Raw genomic sequence first — 21,345 nt, forward strand, 5'->3', positions numbered from 1 at the left:
CAAACAAAAAAAAGAAAGAAATAGTTTGGAAACAGTATGCAGATGACTTGGAAATGGAAGTATAAATATGGGAACCCTAGATAGAAAGTACCCATTACTTATAAGTAATCCAAATTTGAGATGACAACTGAGATGATAAAGGAAACCAAGAGAAAGAGATGTATACAAGAAAGTAACTATGGTTATGTCTCATGACAGACTAGATAAAGGCAGATAAGAGAAAAGGAAGACACAAGTATGACTCTAATATGTCAAGACTGGATGTCGTTAATAGCGGTGCTAGTAAAAGTCTATCAAGTTGGGAGAAATAATTTAGTAGGCAAGACAAGGAATTTGGTTTTGCTATTTTGAATCCAGAGATTGTTTAACAAACCTTCAATGAAAGTCTAGTAGGAAGTTACACATAGGTGAATAAAAGTAAACCAAGATAAGATTTCAGATACAGATTTAGTGACATAAATCATTACTGGGGGAAATCAACAAGACTTTAAGGCCAAAAAAAGGAAGTGTATTGTTGCTTCCATTAACTACTGAAGAACAGCAAAATAAACACTATAGACAATGTCCTCTACTAATGGCTAATAAAATGACTGGAGTTTAAGAACAACTTAGTATACATTATTTCTTTAATAAGCAAATTTCTGAATCTTTACAGAATCCATGACAGCTCAGAAGAGGCCTGAACAATTTTTTGTTTGTTTGTTTGTTTGTTTGAGACAGAGTTTCGCTCTTTCGCCCAGGCTAGAGTGAAATAGCACCATCAGGGCTCACTGCAACCTCTGCCCCTCAAGTTCAAGTGATTCTCTTGCCTCAGCCTCCCGAGTAGCTGGGATTACAGGCATCCACAACCACACCTGGTTAATTTTTATATTTTCAGTAGAGACATGGTTTCACCATGTTGACCAGGCTGGTCTTGAACTCCTGACCTCAGGTGATCCACCCACCTTGGCTTCCCAAAGTGCTAGGATTACAGGCATGAGCCACCGTGCCTGGCCATAATGTTTTAATACAATTCTTGATAGCAGAGAAACCTTTCCTATAGCATCTTTGGGATTAGGGGACAAACTACAATAATATTCAGTCTATAAAATAAGTAACATAGGCTGGGCGTGGTGGTTCATGCCTGTAATCCCAGCACTTTGGGAGATTGAGGCAGGAGGATCACCTGAGGTCAGGAGTTCGAAGCCAGCCTGGCCGACATGGTGAAACCCCGTCTCTACTAAAAATACAAAAATTAGCTGGGGATGGTTGTGCGTGCCTGTAGTCCCAGCTACTTGGGAGGCTGAGGCAGAAGAATTGCTTGAACCTGGGAGGCAGAGGTTGCCGTGAGCCGAGATCGCACCACTGCACTCCAGCCTAGATGAAAGAGCAAGACTCCGTCTCAAACAAAAACAAAAACAAGTCACAATAGAACTGAAATGTGAAAACATGAATATGAAAAAAATATTCTAGTATAACTGGATACAAATCCAACAGCAACTACTGAAAAAGAGCTAGTCATCAGTCTTTCAAACAAAGACTTACTTCCAAAACAGCGAAAAGACACCAGAGGCGCAGCAAAGGGAGAACTATAACCAAAGGCCTGCCAAAACTTTCCCCACCCCTATATTACTACAGAATTACAAAAGGCTTGAAGCAGAGGGTTTTTCACATAGCTCATCACAATTTACCATCTCTTTGTCTGTGATCAGGTTACAGAGTTCTAACCAGGCTCCCCAATGCAAGGGCAAAACATGAGTAGCTTCCACAAACACATCAATGGCCTCTTTAACCAAGTCCAGTTTTCGAAGCACCACACCATACCTGGGAAAAAAAAGAAACAATCACAGAAGTTAATGCTATTTAATAGCTGCTTTCTACTCAGGAGAATATGTTACAGAAAGTTCCAAATTACTGTAACACTTACAGATAAAGTCCAAATCCATCAAGTTCTCGAGCTTGGTGTTTTTTGCTGAGCTCCACTCTCAATTCTCTAAGAGCCTCATTTTTCACTTGTCCTTTTTCCAGGGGGCCTAGGAAAGAAACAGAGTCTCTGTTCTAAGGTTAGGATGCTGGTTTTCATTTTCTTATTTTATTTATTTATTTATTTTTCTAGAGACAGGGTCTCGCTATGTTCCCTAGGCTGGTCTCAAACTCCTGGGCTCAAGTGATCCTTCCGCCTCAGACTCCCAAAGTGCTGGGATTATAGGTGTGAGCCACTGTACCCAGCTCATTTTCATATGCATAGATATTCTCTTTAGCATCAACGAAAGTTACACCTGAAACCTCTAGCAAACACAAAGTACCAATGATATCTTACACAACCCATTTACTGTATTCCAGAAATTGCAACTACTAATGGGTTTACAGTCATTCTGTTAGACCCACACAGTTTTTTTTTTATTTGAATTCGTTATGAATGTTTAAAAATCAAAAACCTCAAATAAAACTCTAAATTTCTAGCTTCAGGTTGCAGGGAACAGGGTAGGGCCAAGGGAAGAAAGCCATCACAATACCAACCCCAGAATCCCCCAAGACAGCCCTCAGCTATAGCTGGGTACAAGGTAGCTGAGATAAGCCAGGTGCTTTCCAATTTGTAATGGTTATCCTCAGACCATTCATATTACCTGCCTGGCTGTTGGAGGCATTTAAGTTTGCAACCCTGTTTTTTAGGTCAAAAGGTAAAAGAAAAAAATTCGTACCTAAGCTATCAACTGTTTCATCGTCCTTCTTTTTTTCTCCAGACTGTAAGAGAAAATCAACAAATAGGTCTTTTTTCAGTTTATTCTAAAACATACTTTAAAACTAGCATCCTGATCCTACCTAAAGGGCCAAGTTCAACCAAAATGGCATCGACTTTTGGTCACTATTTATTTATTTATTTATTTATTTATTTATTTATTTATTTATTTGAGACAGTCTCACTTTGCTTTGTTGCCCAGGCTGGAGTGCAGTAGCGTGGTCTCAGCTCACTGCAACCTCTGCCTCCCAGGTTCAAGTGATTCTCCAGCCTCAGCCTCCCAAGTAGCTAGGATTACAGGCACCCGCCACCACGCCTGGCTAATTTTTGTATTTTTAGTTGCGACGAGGTTTCATCATGCTGGTCAGGCTGGTCTCGAACTCCAGACCTCAAGTGATTTGCCCACCTTGGCCTCCCAAAGTGTTGGGATTACAGGCGTGAGCCACTGCGCCCAGCTGGTCACTAATTTCAAATAACTCTTCAGGGGCTCCCTGGCCAAATCTGGAGTTATCTGAGCACCAAAATAATTAAGTAATGAATTATGTACAATTAAAAATATAGGAATCCATGAGTTCATACTGATACTAAATAGATAAATAAATGGGGAAAGGGAGGGAAGGCTCTTTCTTAAAGTAGAATGCCAAGCGTTGAGTAGTAAATGTAGACAGAATGCTAGAGTAGATAATCATCATTTTGAAACATTATAGTAAAGATTGCTTCAGATAAAAATTAACAATGAATACTAAATTTAGAGAAAAATTTGTATGAGGAGCAAGATATCTGCATGGTCTTAAAGTGTTATCCGCACAGACTGTTGATGAGTTGCAAGGGAAATAACAGTAACTACACAGTGGAGAAAATGGATAACATCTTCATCAAATGATCAAAATTAACATTAGCAGTGAGGGGCTTAAAGGCATTGTGTAACACTAGATGCGATGCCCTGTGAAAAAACATCAGACATATCCAAAATGAAGAATGTTCTATTAACAAAAGGGAAAGATTCACATACCAAGAATATGTGAAAAAAGGAGGAGAGAGGGAAAGGAAAGGAAGGGGAAATGGAAAGGGAAAAGAAGTCAAACCCACAGAATGTACAACACAGGGTGAACCCTAATGTAAACTGTGGACTTTTGTTGATATGTGTCAATACTGGTTCATTGATTACAACAAATATATCACACTGGTGCAGGATACTGATGGTGACAGAACCTCTGTGAGAGGGGAGAAGGAGGTATATGGGAACTCCTGTACTTTCTGCTCAATTTTGCTGTGAATCTAAAACTGCTCTAAAAAATACTCTATTGATTAAAAAAAAGAAAGAAAGGAAAAGAAACAGGGAGGGAAGATTTATAAATTTCAAAAAAAGTCAATGTCATAAAAGACAAATAAGGCTGTTTCAGATTAGCGGAGATTAAAGAGACATGACAACTGATTCTAGATTGTACTGAGGGGGAAATGCTATAGAAGACACTGCTGGCTCAATTGACAAGATTGGAATTCGGCCGGGTGCAGTGGCTCACACCTGTAATCCTAGCACTTTGGGAGGCCGAGGCACGCCAATCACCTGAGGTCAGGAGTTCCAGAGCAGCCTGGTCAACGTGGCGAAACCCCGTCCCTACTAAAAAATACAAAAATTAGCCGGGCATGGTGGCGAGCACCTGTAATCCCAGCTACCCAGGAGGCTGAGGCTAGAGAATCGCTTGAACCTGGGAGGCGGAGGTTGCAGTGAGCTGAGATCACAACACTGCACTCCAGCCTGGGCGACAGAGCTAGACTCCATCTCAAAAAAAAAAAAAAATTGGAATTCAATAATAGATTGAATATAGTATCAAATGCCATATTTAACAATATGGTGTGAAATTTACTAAAGTTGATAACTATGTTGTGGTTATTTAAGAAAATGTCCTTATTCTAAAGAGAACAAATTAAAGCCTTTGGGGTAAAGAATGATGATATCTGCAACTTATTCTCAAATGGTTCAGAGTAAAACAATTCCACGTGTATGCACACATTGTGTAGAGATAGAGAGAAATGATAAAGCAAATAGGATTAATGTTCACAATAGGCAAAACTATAAAGAGTACAGAAGTGCCGGGCACAGTGGCTCACGCCTGTAATCCCAGCACTTTGGGAGGCCAAGGCAGGTGGATCACCTGAGGTCAGGAGTTCGAGACCAGCCTGACCAATATGATGAAACCCCATCTCTACTAAAATTACAAAAATTAACTGGACATGCTGGCATGCACCTGTAGTCCCAGCTACTTGGGAGGCTGAGGTAAGAGAAAGGCTTGAACCCGGGAGGCAGAGGTTGCAGTGAGTTGAGATCGCACCACTGCACTCCAGCCTGGGTGACAGAGAAAGACTCCATTTCAAAAAAAAAAAAAAAGTACATAAGTATTCTTTGTACTATTCTTATTCTCGCAACTTGTCAATTTGGAATCATTTTCAAATAAAAGGTTAAAAAGCAAAGTAAACATTCAGACTCTCTTTTTTCTTTTTCTTTTTTTTTTTTTGGAGACGGAGTCTCGCTCTGTCGCCCAGGCTGGAGTATAGTGGTATGATCTCGGCTCACTGCAAGCTCCACCTTCCGGGTTCACGCCATTCTCCTGCCTCAGCCTCCCAAGTAGCTGGGACTACAGGCGCCCGCCACTGCGCCCAGCTAATTTTTTGTATTTTTAGTAGAGACGGGGTTTCACCGTGGTCTTGATCTCCTGACCTCGTGATCCGCCCGCCTCTGCCTCCCAAAGTGCTGGGATTACAGGCGTGAGCTACCGCGCCCGGACTTTTTCTTTCTTTCTTTTTTTTTTTGGCGACAGGGTCTTGCTCTGTTGCCCAGGCTGGAGTATAGTGGTACAATGTTGGCTCACTGTAACCTCCACCACCTGGGCTCAAGCGATCCTCCTATCTCAGCCTCCCAAGTAGCTGGGGCCACAGGCACACACCACCACACCTGGCTAATTATTGTATTTTTTGTAGAGAAGGGGTTTCACCATGCCTCCCAGGCTTCCTTTTATATTTTATATATTTGCCTTAAGGAACTTTATTTTATCCCAAACTTCAGCAAATGCTGGTTCTATTCTACCATAACTCATCCAAATTAGTGCTTCTACACAGGTATAGACTGTATGTGAAAGATTAACTTTTTAAATCCCATAATTTCAAAATATCTTTCTTAAACTCATGGAGATAAGCAAACTGTGGTATATAAATACAATGGAATATTATTAAACTTTAAAAAAGGAAATTCTTATATATGCTACAACATGGATGAAACTTGACAGCATTATGGTAAGTGAAATAAGCCAGTCACAAAGAGACTAATACTGCATGATTCCACTTATGTAAGGTACTTAGAGTAGTCCAGATCATAGAAACAGAAAATAGAATAGTGGTTGCCAAGGGGTCCACCTTGGGGAAAGGGAAAAATGGAGAGTTATTGTTTAATGGGTATAGAATTTTAGTTTTACAAGATAAAAAATGTTCTAGAGATGGGTGGTGGTGATGGTTGCACATTATGAATGCATTTAATACCACTGAACTGTACACTTTAAAAATGTTAAAATGGTAAATTGGAAAAAAAAAAAGATGACTTAAACATAGTCCATAACTGCAAGAATTTACCATGCTTGACAAATACAAGCTATGCTAATAGTTGATCAACCTAAATCATAAAATCTGAAATCTGCATTGCTCCAAAACCCAAAACGTTTTCAGCACCAATGACACTCAAAGCACCAATGACACTCACTGCAGCATTTTTTATTTCAACCAGTAAGTATAATGCAAATATACCAAAATCTGAAAAAAATCTGAAATCTGAAACACTCTTGGTCCCAAGCATTTCAAATAAGGGATACTCAACCTGTACTAGGAAATGAGAAGTATATAAAATGTTTTTTTAATCAATTTATATAGATAACAACTAAGAAAAAGTAGGAAAGTAAATTCATAATGTTTCAAAGTAAAATAATAAATTGTACTTATTATTCAATACAGTATTAAGTTGGTTTACTTGCATTGCCCTTTACAGTCATACTTTTTAATAGCCATGAAAGAAAAACAATAAATATACTATAAACATGATAAATGAATTTATAAATTTAAAAGTCAGCCCAGGCTTTTTAACTTAATTCTTACACAATAATATTAATTCACAGGCATGAAGAACCTTATATAACCTAAAGTAAATAATCAGGTTGTTACTTATTCTGTTAGTCATTCCTAAGAATATTTTCTTCTCTACCATCCTTTTTAACTTTATTTATGATATCTTTTTTTTATTATTGCTATGTATAAAGTACATTCATTCAGTGGCCCACTGCTAAGCTATTTAAAAGATTTAACTTTTCCACTGGTTCTAAATATGGATGTTTCACTAAAGGCAGAATGACATTTTAAAATGGCCCTCACCAGATATCTGGAATACATATACAGAAAATAGGCTTTCTTGCTATTGCAGCCATGCAGGAAATGTGCTGCCCGATCATACTCTTTAACGTCAAAGTAGGCCTTGGCCAGGGTATAGGCATCCATATCCTGGGCATCTTCCTAAAAAAGAAACAAGCTTATGTAAGTGGTTGGGAATAGGACAACAAAACTTCAAATCTAAAAAGTATATTCGTTAATTTCAAGATGTAAGAGAAAAATGATTGTTTTCTTCCTCCTAAAAACCTAGAATATGTAGATGCATATATATATAATTTTATATATTTATTTTATTACCAAGTAAGCCCATAGAACTTTTTTTTTTTTTTTTTTGAGACAGAGCCTCACTCTGTCACCCAGGCTGGAGTGCAGTGGCGCAATCTCAGCTCACTGCAACCTCTGCCTCCCAGGTTCAAGCGATTATTGTGCCTCAGCTGCCAGAGTAGCTGGGATTACAGGTGTGCGCCACCACTTCCAGCTAATTTTTGTATTTTTAGTAGTGATGGGGTTTCGCCATGTTGGCCAGGCTGGTCTCAAACTCAGAGCCTCAAGTGATCTGCCTGCCTCGGCTTCCCAAAGTGCTGGAATTACAGGTATGAGCGACCGCACCCGGCCAAGTTTTTCTAATTTTTTCAAAACAAAAAGATAGAGAAAAAAGAAAACTTTAAAAAACTAAACGAACACACTCATAAATGTGTATTGTTTCTATAAATGTAGTAGAAAGTTGAATAGGCTTTGGTGTTAAGGACCTAGATTCAAATTCTGACTTTTTGATTTCCTGGTTTCAGGACATTGGTAGGGAGGTTACTTAGCTTCTCTTAGCATCCATTTCTTCATCTGTAAAATGAAGCCAATAATACTGACCTTACAGATTTGACTTGAGGAAAATGTGAGTCACATAAAATATCCAGCATTAATACTGGCATTCTATTCCTTCTCCTGTCTTTTACATTCCTACATAAATGCAATGTACGTGCAATTACTTATATTTTTTGTACTTCAATAAAGTTTTGTCATAATTTAGTATTGCTGAAGGCACAGAACACAGCTATAATTCTCTATGTTAAAAAAAAATTAGATAATGTCACATTTAAGTTAAAAACATACAATCCGTGGCTGAGCGCAGTGGCTGTAATCCCAGCACTGTGGGAGACCAGGGCAAGAGGATGGCTTGAACTCAGGAGTTCAGGACCGGCCTGAGCAACGTGGCGAGACCCTGCCTCTACTAAAAATACAAAAAAATAGTTGGGCATGGTACTATGTGCCGGGGGTCCCAGCTACTCGGGAGACTGAGCCTTGTTGCAGTGAGCCAAGATCGCGCCACATCACTTCAACCTGGTGACATAGCAAGACTCTGTCTCAAAAAAAAACAAAAAACAAAAATTCAATCCCCCAAATTCTTTTTTTTTTTTTGAGACAGAGCCTCGCTCTGTCGCCTAGGATGGAATGCAGTGGTGAGATCTTGGCTGACTGTAACCTCCACCTTCTAGGTTCAAGCAATTCTCCTGCCTCGGCCTCCCTAGCAGCTGGGATTACAGGCGCCCGCCACCATGCCTGGCTAATTTTTGCATTTTAGTAGAGACGGAGTTTCACCAGGCTGGTCTTGAACTCCTGACCTCAAGCGATCCACCCGCCTTGAACTCACGGCAGAGTGCTGGGATTACAGGCATGAGCCACCACGCCCGGCCCAATCCTCCAAATTCTAAGGATGAGTTAATTAAAATTTGAATAACTGTATTTTCCTCATCTTTCTTGCCCCAAATATCACCAGAACAAAACTGGAACCAAAACATATTCAGTGCTTTCTTCATTAGATCAACATGTCCTAAATACGACCATTTGATTTAGGATTCTGGAGGCCCTTCTCATATCAACTCACCACTTGTTTATTTCTTTCCCCCCAACTCTTTCACCTGCATTATGCCTTTTTGAGTAAGAAATACTTGTTATTGTTGAATGGGACAAAAAAATCAAGAAAGGCATCATCAGGAAAACAAAATGGATTATAATGAAAAGCATTCAGATTATACAAGACTATGTATACATGCATACTATAGGCCCAGCATAAAATATATTCGTAACAGTCGATATATCCTTATAATTCAGAAAGTTTTACTATTTGGATTATATAATCTTAAATTTTTTTGTTTCATTCTTGCTTATGGGAAGAATCTGGAATGTTCTACTGAAAATTACATGTAATTTAGAGGCATTTAGCATTTGGCTGAGTTTTGTTTCGTTTTGAGACAGGATCTCACTCTGTCTCCTGGGCTGCAGTGTAGTGGCGCAATCTCAAATCACTCCAACCTCAGCCTCCTGGGCTCAAGTGATCCTCCTCCCACCTCAGCCTCTGAAGTCACTGGGTCCACAGGTGCGTGCCACCGCACCACCATGTATTTCTAGTACAGACATGGTTTCACTATGTTGCTCAGGCTGGTCTGGAACTCCTGGCCTCAAGCAGTCCTCCCAAAGTGCTGGGATTACAGGCATGGGCCACCATGCTCAGCCAGGTTGAGTTTTTAAACCAAGAAGCCACAATTGGTCCTAGTCACATCTTATATTCAGAAAACCTAAGCTTCAGGGCCGGGTGTGGTGGCTCATGCCTGTAATCCCAGCACTTTGGGAGGCTAAGACAGGTGGATCACCTGAGGTCAAGAGTTCAAGACCAGCCTAGCCAACATGGTGAAACCCCATCTCTACTAAAAATACAAAAAATTAGCCAGGTGTGGTGGTGAGCACCTGTAATCCCAGCTACTTGGGAGGCTGAGGCAGGAGAATCACTTGAACCTGGGAGGTGGAGGTTGCAGTAAGTGGAGATCATGCCATTGCACTCCAGCCTGGGCAACAGAAAAGAAAAGAAAAGAAAAGCTTCAAGTCCAAGACAAAGGATAACGAGTTTAAGGCCTTATATGACATGCTTCTTTGGTAATGTTTATAAAACACTGAGAGTAAGCAAGGCGGGTGTGGTGGCTCACACCTGTAATCCTAGCACTTTGGGAGGCCGAGGTGGGTGGATCACCTAAGGTCAGCAGTTTGAGGCCAGCCTGGCCAACATGGTGAAACCTCGTCTCTGTTAAAAATACAAAAATTAGCCAGGCGTGGTGGCACATTCGGTAATCCCGGCTATTCGGGAGGCTGAGGCAGGAGAATCACTGAAACCCAGGAGCCAGAGGTTGCAGTGAGCCGATATTGGGCCATTGCACCCCAGCCTGGGTAATACAGCAAAACTCCGTCTCAAAAAAAAAAAAAAAAAATTGAGAGTAAGCTATAACAAACATCTACTACGTAGATTGAGCAAGCATAATACTCTTGCATTTTAATAACTTTAAATATCACAGTTATGGCTGAGAGCAGTGAATCATGCATGTAATCCCAGCACAGCACTTTGGGAGGCTGAGAGGGGTGGATCACTTGAGGTCAGGAGTTCGAGACCAGCCTCGCCAACATGGTGAAACCTCCTCTCTACTAAAAATACAAAAAAATTAGCCAGGTGTTGTGGCATGCACCTGTAATCCCAGCCACTCAGGAGGCTGGGACAGGAGAATTGCTTGAACCTGGGAGGTGGAGGTTGCAGTGAGCCGAGATTGAGCCACTGCACTCCAGCCTGGGTAACAGTGCAAGACTCCGTCTCAAAAAAAAAAAAAAAAATTCACGGTTTTGGCCAGGCACAGTGGCTCACACCTGTAACCCCAGCACCCTGGGATGCCTCGGTGGGTGGATCAACTGAGTTCAGGAGTTCAAACCAGCCTGGCCAACACGGTGAAACCCCATCTCTACTAAAAATACAAAAAATTAGCTGGGTGTGGTGGCACACGCCTGTAGTCCCAGCTACTCAGGAGGCTGAGGAAGGAGAATCCCTTGAACCTGGGAGGCAGAGGCTGCAGTGAGCCGAGATCAAACTACTGCATTCCAGCCTGGGTGACAGAGCAACATTCCATCTCAAAAAAATAAATAAACAAAATAAAGTAAATAAATCACAGTTTTAAGGTTTACTCTAGTTTACACTTTAGATCAAAACATTACTCTGGGGTTTTTCAGAGATAGTCCCTAGAGAAGACCTGAAAACACTAAGTACACAACAAATTGGTAAAGAGGCTGCTGAATCAATCATTCTCACAGCAAACTGAAAGCTTTTCAACAAACTAATAGCTAATACTTTACAATAATTCAATAATGGTCAGGTTTCTGCAATGTCTGTAAAATCCCTGTATATAATACAAACCCTCAGGAGAGGGTGATATTTACTGAGGCTCTACTTCTCAATAAATATGCTTTATTTACTCATTCAATAGTTATTTATCCTATTTAGGGAACACTTATACACTGTTGGTGGAACTGTTAAGTTAGTTCAGCCTCTGAACTAACAGAGTTCACAGATTTTTCAAAGAACTAAAAACAGAATTACCATTTGACTCAGCAATCCCATTACTGGGTATATACCCAAAGGAAAATAAATTATTCTACCAAAAAAACATCTGCACTCGCATGTTTACCACAGCACTATTCACAATGGCAAAGACATGGAATCAATCTAGGTGCCCATCAATGGTGCACTAAAGAAAATGTGGTACATATACACCATGGAATACAACACAGCCATAAAAAAGAACAAAATCATGTCCTTTGCAGTAACATGGATGCAGCTAGAGGCCATTATCCAAAGTGAATTAAAACAGAAATAGAAACCCAAATACAGCATGTTCTCACTTACAAGTGGAAGCTGATCACTGGGTACACACGGACTTAAAGATGGGAACAACAGACACCGGGGACTCCAAAAGTGGGGAAGGAGGAAAGCAAAGGGTGAAAACTATCTGGCCAGGTGCAGTGGCTCACGCCTGTAATCCCAGCACTTTGAGAGGCCAAGGCAGGTGGATCACCTGAAGTCAGGAGTTCCAGACCAGCCTGGTAAACATGGTGAAACCCTGTCCCTACTAAAAATACAAAAAGTTAGCCAGGCGTGGTGACGGGTGCCTGTAATCCGAGCTACTCGGGAGGTTGAGGCAGGAGAATTGCTTGAACCCGGGAGGCAGAGGTTGCAGTGAGCCATCATGCCATTGCACTCCAGCCTGGGCAACAAGAGCAAGACTCCGTCTCAAAAAAAAAAAAAAGTAAAATAAAATAAAACTGTCTATCAGGTATTATGTTCACTATTTGGATGATGGGTTCAACTGAAGCCCAACCTCAGAATCCAATATATCCATGTAGCAAATCTGCACAGGTAACCCCTGAATCTAAAATTTAAACAACAAAAACAATTATTTATCCTATTCAGGACCAACGATGGGCCTAGGCATTATGAAAGTGGGCACAAGAGTAAAAGCTAATGAGACAAATATAAACTGCATTGACTCAAAAAATTTACCTAAGAGTATACCGTATGCTTTATCCTTATTGCTTTATTTAATCTTCTTGAAAACGCAGCAATTATTAACATTATCTGTAGATGAGAAGGCTGTCACTTAGAAATCATTTGCCCACATTGGTGCTGCTAATAAAGAACTTGACCGAAATATAGATGCAAGCACCAGGCACACTTCTAAGCGGTCTATATTATTATCTCATTGACTTCTCTCAATATCCCCATTGAGTAGATACTATTACTATCGTCACTGCACAGATGAGGAAACTGGCTCAGAAGGTTAAGTTGCCAAAGGTCATTTGAACCCAGAGTCGTCTCAATCCAGCACCCAAACTTAACCATTATTTGCTATGCTGATCAGACAACAGTGTAGGTATTGTAAAAACTTTATTTATTTATTATTTATTTTGAGACAGTGTCCCGCTCTGCCCTCGGGCTGGAGTGCAATGGCGCGATCTCAGCTCACTGCAACCTTCGCCTCCCGGGTTTAAGCGATTCTCCTGTCTCAGCCTCCCGAGTAACTGGGATTACAGGCGCGCGCCACCATGTCCGGCTAATTTTGTATTTTTACTAGAGACGGGGTTTCACCGTGTTGGCCAAGCTGGTCTCGAACTCCTAACCTCGTGATCCGCCCACCTCGGCCTCCTAAAGTGTTGGGATTACAGGCGTGAGCCACCGCGCCAGACCAAAACTTTTGATTCTTCTCATCCTTTTGGGTATTTATTATGAGATATCCTTATAATAATTCCTTATAATAATATTTACTATTATGAGGCACTCTTATGTCTAGGTTTGGCTATAAGCCCTAAAAGGCTGAAATCATAAGCAGTAATTGTTTACTAATTCTCCCCAGCTTTAAATAAGAGCACCAAGTCTTTCAAAGCTCAAGAAAACTAAATGGATAAAATCATTTAAAACACTCAGCTCTTTGAATGCCTGAATTCCCTCTACAAACATTTCTGCTAAGCAGTTTGCTCTCCTCCAGTGACAGGGCACTCAGTGGCTCTTGAGGCACACCCCTGGGTTGATGGGGAGCGCTCACTGTAAACATGTCCTTACCTCTGTAATAGGCGGAGGCGGTTGCAGCTCGGCCAGAGGCAATGCAGGGAGAGAGAAAGCCAACTCCGCCGACCTGGAACACCCACACAAACTAGATCAGCTCGACAAGCCCCCCAAGGCCAAGGATCCAAGCCCCGTCCCTTCCCACTCCAACATCTCACCATTTGCTACTGTGTAGTAGGCCCCGCTCCCGGGTAAGGCCCGCAATAAGCAGCAGTTGCTTTTTAATTTCCCGCAAATCTGAGAAATCGCTGTTTATGGACAGGACAGGCGCCACTGCCGCCGTCACAGCCACCGGAACTATGGAGGTACTCGCAGCCATTTTCCCGACTCGAGCCACTCCAGCCAATCATCGGCGATAATACTGGCTGCCCATCTGCACCAAAAATATCTGCCTGTCATTGGCCGGCTCTTGCTCCGGAAAAACCAATCATAGGTCTTATTTCTGAAACGTCACGAAGAGGCGGGGGAAAAGAAACAACTACATCCCCAAATGGCCAAGAGCTACTGAGGCGGGAAAATTAGAAAATAGGCGGGGCGAGGGAGAAGCCACGACCTCTGGGCGGGGCGGGGAAGAGGGGAATGAGTGACTGGGAAAAGTAAACTGGGAAGCTAGGGGTGGGAGTAGGGGCAAGAAAGGGTGGAGAAGGGAGAGTGCCTTTCACGGGTGATGTGATTGGATGAAAAATAGAAAGGGTGTAGTTTCAGGGCCGACTCTGTACCAGATAATGACAAAGTGATGTATATGCTAGGAAAGATGCATGGTAGCCTCTGGATTCTTCCTTAAAATAGGAGGATGTATCGCCCCATGTGGAGGATTTTTCCTCTTTGTCTACCCTTTCTTACCCCGGGTAGCCCGGGGAGGTGGGGGTGAGAGCATTGTTCTGTAACATTTATTTAACAATAATTGTTAACATTTCACATTTATTGAGGGCTTATCCTACAACAGGTTCTGCTCTTTTACAACTATAATCTGGTTTAATCCTAAAAACAGCACTATGATATTCGTATCATCCCAATTTTATAGAAAGAAAAACGGAAGCTCGGCCAGGCGCGGTGGCTCAAGCCTGTAATCCAACACTGTGGGAGGCCGATGCGGGCGGATCACGAGGTCAGGAGATCGAGACCATCCTGGCCAACACGGTGAAATCCCGTCTCTACTAAAAATACACAAAAATTAGCCGGGCGTGGTGGCACGTGTCTGTAGTCCCAGCTACTCGGCAGGCTGAGGCAGGAGAGTCGCTTGAACCTGGGAGGCGGAGGTTGCAATGAGCCGAGATCGTGCCATTGCACTCCAGCCTGGGCGACAGAGCGAGACTCCGTCAAAAAAAAAAAAAAAAAAAGAAAAGAAAAGAAAAAAAAGAAAAAACAGAAGCTCAGAGAAGTTCTATCACTCTTCCAAGGAGAGAGTCTAGACTATAAACCAGATTTTACTCCAAAGCCCAATGTTCTTAAACATTACATGAACATTTTCGGCGTTTTTTGGTTTTTATCCTTTCATAGTAGTATACTATCTTATCAACCCCTCGGGAATTTTTTTTGAAACCATTTTGTCATTCCCTGGGTGTTATATAGAAGTTATCTATTTTTAAATTGTTATTTTATTATTTTATTTATTTTAAGAAAGGGTCTCCGCCGGGCGCGGTGGCTCACGCCGGTAATCCCAGCACTTTGCGAGGCGAAGGCGGGCGGATCACGAGGTCAGGAGATCAAGACCATCTTGGCTAACACGGTGAAACCCCTGTCTCTACTAAAAATACAAAAAAAAAAAAAAATTAGCCGGGCGTGGTGGCAGGCACCTGTAGTCCCAGCTACTCTGGAAGCTGAGACAGAATGGCGTGAACCTGGGAGGCGGAGCTTGCAGTGAGCAGAGATCGCGCCACTGCACTCCAGCCTGGGCAACAGAACGAGACTCTGTCTCAAAAAAAAAAAAAAAGAAAGAAAGAAGGTCTCGTTCTGTCATCCAGGCTGGAGTGGCCGCGGCCCGATCAAGGCTCACTGCATCCTCAAACTCCTGGGCTCCAGTGATCCTGCCGCCTCAGCCTCCCAAGTAGCTGGGACCACAGGTGTGTGTCACGACACCCAGCTAATTTTTTTTTGTAATTTTCGTAGGGACAGAATCTCCCTATGTTGCCCAGGCTGGTCTCAAACTCCTGGGCTTAAATGATCCTCCCGCCTTGCCCTCCCAAAGTTCTGGGATTACAAGCATAAGCCACCATGCCCAGCCCATTTTACCCTTTAAAAAAATCAATTTGCGGGCCTATATTCCCAGTGCTTTGGGAGGCTGAGGCGGGAAGATCATTTGAGCCCAGCTGTTGAAGACCAGCCTGGGCAACATACCAAGACCTCCCTATCACTACTACTATAAAAATTAAAAATTAAAAAAATATATATCCAGGCATGGTGGTGCATGCCTGTCGTCCCAGCTACTCGGGAGGCTGAGGTGGGAGGATCACTTGAGTCCAGGAGTTTGAGGTTGCAGTGAGCTATGATTGCACCACTGCACTCCAGCCTGGATGCAGAGACCCTATCTCAAAAAAAAAAAAAAAAGTAATGTCAATGGCAAAAACTTGAAGAATACATTAACTATAAAGAAAAATATGGGAGGTGGGCGTGGTGGCTCACGCGTGTAATCCCAGCACTTTGGGAGGCAGAGGCGGGTGGATCACGAGGTCAGGAGATCGAGACCATCCTGGCTGACACAGTGAAACCCCGTCTGTACTAAAAATACAAAAAAGCCGGGCTTAGTGGCGGGTGCCGTAGTCCCAGCTACCCGGGAGGCTGAGGCAGGACAACATGTGAAGCCGGGAGGTGGAGCTTGCAGTGAGCCAAGATCACGCCACTGCACTCCAGCCTGGGCAACAGAGCGAGACTCGGTCTCAAAAAAAAAAAAAGAAAAGAAAAATATGGGCCAAGCGCAGTGGCTCACGCCTGTAATACCAACAAGGCCTAGATGGATGGATCATCTGAGGTCAGGAGATGGAGACCAGCCTGACAAACGTGGTGAAACCCCATCTCTACTAAAACTACAAAAATTAGCTGGGTGTGGTATTATGCACCTGTAGTCCCAGCTACTCCGAAGGCTGAGGCAGGAGAATTGCTTGAACCCAGGAGGTAGAGATTGCAGTAAGCCAAGATCGTGCCACTGTACTCTAGCCTGGACAACAAGAGTGAGACTCTGTCTCAAAAATAATTAATTAATTAATTTTTTTAAAAAAGAAAAAACGTAGAACACTAACTCCCACCCAAAGGAAATCACTGGTTTCTGTGTTTCTCCATCCATCTGTGTACATAGCTTCATACTGCAGTGCTGCCCACATTTGTCATTTGATAATTCACTCTAAGTATTTTCCCAAGTTAATATTCTTCTAAATCGTGATACTTAATAACTGCATGATAATCCATTATATGAATGTACCATAAATTGGCCGGGCACAGTGGCTAATGCCTGTAATCCCAGCACTTTGGGAATCTGAGGCAGGCAGATCACCTGAGGTCAGGAGTTCGAGACCTGTCTGGCCAACGTGGAGAAACCCCATCTCTACCAAAAATACAAAAATTAGCTGGGCATGGTGGTGTGCCTGTAATCCCAGCTACTCAGGGGGCTGAGGCAGAATTGCTTCAGCCCAGGAAATAGAGCTTGCAGTGAGCTGAGATCGTGCCACTGCACTCCAGCCTGGGCGACAGAGCAAGACTCTGTCTCAAAATAAAACAAAACAAAAAACCATAATATTTAAAGCATATAATACTCAACTGAATAGAACTAGCACTCTGTCACTCTAGACTCATGAGATCCTCCTGCCTCAGCATCTCAAGTAGCTGGGATTACAGGCAGGTACAAACAAGCCTGGCTAATTTTCTTTACTTTAGAGATGAGGGTCTCACTATGTTGCCCAGGCTGGTCTGGAACATCTGGCCTCAAGTGATCCTTCTGCCTCAGCCTCTAGAGTAGCTGGGATTACAAGTGTGAGCCACTGACCTGGCCAAGTTCACCCTTTTGATATATACAATTCAATGGTTTTTAGTATATTAACATAATTATGCAATTATCAACCACTATCCTATTCGAGAACATTTTCATCACCTGAGAAAGAAACACCATATCTGTTACCAGTCACTTTCCATTCTCCTCTCCCTCCAGCCCCTGACAATATTTTCTGTTGGTACCATTGTTTTCTGTGGTTCCCTAAGATTTCTTGCCCTGCTAGATAAGATTTTTGATTAAATAAATGCAACTCACAGATATGTTGAAGAGTACTTTAAGGAAAATTTACAGGATTCTAATTTGCAAGCTCCTCCTTATGTAGTATTTCAACATCAGGGTTTCTTATGCTTGGGGTCTTTAGCCATTATCCATTGCAGGTAATTTTTTTTTGGCAAATATTTATAGTAGCTTTATTCATAATCACCAATAATTGTAAAACAACCCAAATTTTTTTTTTTTTTTTTTTTGAGACGGAGTTTCGCTCTTGTTGCCCAGGCTGGAGTGCAATGGTGCAATCTCGGCTCACTGCAACCTCCACCTCCCAGGTTCAAGTGATTCTCCTGCTTCAGCCTCCCGAGTAGCTGGGATTACAGGCATGTGCCACTATGCCTGGCTAATTTGGTATTTTTAGTAGAGACGGGGGTTTCACCATGTTGGTCAGGCTGGTCTTGAACTGCCTGACCTCAAGTGATCTACCTGCCTCGGCCTCCCAAAGTGCTGGGTTTACAGGTGTGAGCCACTGTGCCCAGCCCCCAAATATCTTTTAATGGGTAAATCTTAGGATAATCCGTGATACATTGATATACTGGAGTACTAGTCAATAATGCTACTAATAATTTTTTTTTCGAGACAGAGTTTCACTCTTGTTGCCCATGCTGGAGTGCAATGGCAAATTTCGGCTCACTGCAACCTCTGCCTCCCCAGTTCAAGCGATTCTCCTGCCTCCTGAGTAGCTGGGATTACAGGCGTGAGCCATCACACCCAGCTAGTTTTTGTATTTTTTTAATAGAGACAGGTTTTCACCATGTTGGTGTGAGCCACCAAGCCTGCCACTAATAATAAATTTTTAATATGTATGTGACTTAGAAAATCAAGTCAGGCTGGTCGCGGTGGCTCATGCCTGTAATCCCAGCACTTTGGGAGGCCGAGGCGGGTGGATCACGAGGTCGGGAGATCGAGACCATCCTGGCTAACACGGTGAAACCCCATCTCTACTAAAAATACAAAAAATTAGCCGGGCATTGGTGGCGGGCGTCTGTAGTCCCAGCTACTGGGTAGGCTGAGGCCGGAGAATGGCGTGAACCCAGGAGGCGGAGCTTGCAGTGAGCCAAATCGTGCCACTGCATTCCAGCCTGGGCAACGGATCGAGACTCCGTCTCGAAAAAAAAAAAAAAGAAAGAAAATCAAGTCAAAATTACCACAGAGACCTCCCGTGTTCAGCTGAGTAATAAACTGTTTCATGCGTGTCTAATCATCAGGAACTGCATCACAGACTCATTCCCTCAAGATTTAAACTGTCCCTTTTTTCAGGAGGAAAATATTTAAATAATTATCTTATGTATTAAACGTTTAAAAAGTGAAAGCTGGCCGGGCACAGTGGCTCACGCCTGTAATCCCAGCACTTTGGGAGGCCGAGGCAGGTGGATCACAAGGTCAAGAGATCAAGTCCATCCTGGCCAACATGATGAAACCCCATCTCTACTAAAAATACAAAAATTAGCTGAGTGTGGTGGTACACACCTGTAGTCCCAGCTACTCGGAAGGCTGAGGCAGGAGAATTGCTTGAACCTGGGAGGCGGAGGTTGCAGTGATCTGAGATCGCACCACTGTACTCCAGCTTGGGCAATAGAGAGAGACTTTATCTCAAAAAAAAAAAAAAGTTAAAGCCATAATTACCAACTTTAATGATGTAGACCCCTCAACACCTTTGTAAACCCTTGAACTCTACTTCCTTGACCCTCCAGCACCACCAATCTCTGCCTAATTCAAAGGTTTTTCATTTCCAAGCTGACATTAGTTATCTTTTTGCCTTTCTTCTCTCTTTGTAGAGATACAATGGTGATATTAGTAATGCCGAGACCAGCTTGGTTGGGGAGACCCTAACCCAGTGGTGCTAGAGGAATTAAAGACACACACACAGAAATATAAAGGTGTGAAGTGGGAAATCAGGGGTCTCACAGCCTTCAGAGCTGAAAGCCCCGAACAGAGATTTACCCATGTATTTATTAACAGCAAACCAGTCATTAGGATTGTTTCTATAGATATTAAATTAACTAAAAGTATCCCTTATGGGAAACGAAGGGATAGGCCAAATTAAAGGAATAGGTTGGGCTAGTTAACTGCAGCAGGAGCATGTCCTTAAGGCACAGATCGCTCATGCTATTGTTTGTGGCTTAAGAATGCCTTTAAGCGGTTTTCCGCCCTGGGCGGGCTAGGTGTTCCTTGCCCTCATTCCGGTAAACCCACAACCTTCCAGCGTGGGCGTTAGGGCCATTATGAACGTGTTACAATGCTGCAGAGATTTTGTTTATGGCCAGTTTTGGGGCCAGTTTATGGCCAGATTTTGGGGGGCCTACTCCCAACAAGTAAGAGTTCTTTATTGGGAAAGAACAGAGTGCAGAGCTAGAGAATGTGGGCTCTGAGCCACACCACCTAAAGGCAAACTCTAACTCCACCATTATCAGCTTGTGACCTTGGGAAAGTCATTTATTGTATTAGGTTGGTGCAAAAGTAATTGCGGTTTTTGCCATCACTTTTTTTTTTCGTTTGAGACGGAGTCTCACTCTTGTTGACCAGGCTGGAGTACAGTGGTGTGATCTCTGCTCACTGCAACCTCCGCCTCCTGGGTTCAAGCTTCTCCTGCCTCAGCCTCCTGAGTAGCTGGGATTACAGGCGCCCACCACCACACCCGGCTAATTTTTGTACTTTTAGTAGAGATGGGGTTTTGCCATGTTGGCCAGGCTTGTCTCAAACTCCTGACCTCAGGTGATCTGCCTGCCTTGGCCTCCCAAAGTGTTGGGATTATAGGTGTGAGCTACCGCACCCAGCCTGCCATCACATTTAATGGCAAAAACCATGACTACTTTTGCATCAACCTAATGTGTTCAGGTTATTCACTGATAAAATGAGGACCATAACAATAATTCCTGTTATTCAGGTGGGGTGAGAATTGAATGAGATAATCCATGTAATGTATTTTGAACAATTTTTAACACATAGTAAGCACTGGATACATGTAAGCTGTTCTTGAACACTAACTCCCTGTTAGGACTTTATGTATCTGAGCACCAATCCTCTTGACAAGCCTGCAAGGCAGGTTATCGTTGTCCGTATTTTAGAGAGTAGAAAACAGACTCAGGCAACTTAACTGAGGTGACCTCAAGTTCTGTTCAACTACAGCCCATATTCTTCCACTGTGTTTTCATAATGTTAAAAAAAGTTCTTATTTATGTGTTTTGCTATTTACAAATCATTTTCAAATGTTATATTGTTAAATCTTGTGAAGTAGGCATTATGCCCTTTTTCAGACAAGATTGGGCGCATTCAGGGTGGTATGGCCATAGACATTATGTTCTTTTTCAAAGAGCAATAATTCAGGCAGGTATGGTGTCTCACGCCTGTAATCTCAGCACTTTGGGAAGCCAAGCCAGGAGGATCGCTTGAGTCCAGGAGTTTGAGACCAGCTTGGGCAACATGATAAAACCCTGTCTCTACAAAAAATTCAAAAGTTAGCTGGGCATGGTGGTGCACTCCTGTAGTCCCAGCTACTCAGGAGGCTGAGGTGGGAGGATT

The 21,345-nt window shown here is 42.6% G+C and overlaps 1 protein-coding gene across 1 annotated transcript in view; it reads right to left on the reverse strand.

The window, feature by feature from the left end:
• The window catches only part of CDC23 (cell division cycle 23), a 25,530-nt gene extending 11,584 nt beyond the window's left edge, over positions 1 to 13,946 (reverse strand). Inside the window, exons 1-6 of the mRNA XM_003829231.5 lie at positions 13,730 to 13,946; positions 13,569 to 13,641; positions 7,133 to 7,270; positions 2,682 to 2,724; positions 1,907 to 2,012; positions 1,671 to 1,803 (exon numbers count right to left, since the gene is read on the reverse strand). Of these exons, the coding sequence (XP_003829279.1) occupies positions 1,671 to 1,803; positions 1,907 to 2,012; positions 2,682 to 2,724; positions 7,133 to 7,270; positions 13,569 to 13,641; positions 13,730 to 13,890 (654 nt within the window). The 5' untranslated portion in view covers positions 13,891 to 13,946. The remainder of the gene's footprint in view (positions 1 to 1,670; positions 1,804 to 1,906; positions 2,013 to 2,681; positions 2,725 to 7,132; positions 7,271 to 13,568; positions 13,642 to 13,729) is intronic.
• Between the last annotated feature and the right edge of the window lie 7,399 nt (positions 13,947 to 21,345).

This window comes from Pan paniscus, chromosome 4 (assembly GCF_029289425.2).
Source record: "Pan paniscus chromosome 4, NHGRI_mPanPan1-v2.0_pri, whole genome shotgun sequence".
NCBI classification, from domain to species: domain Eukaryota; kingdom Metazoa; phylum Chordata; class Mammalia; order Primates; family Hominidae; genus Pan; species Pan paniscus.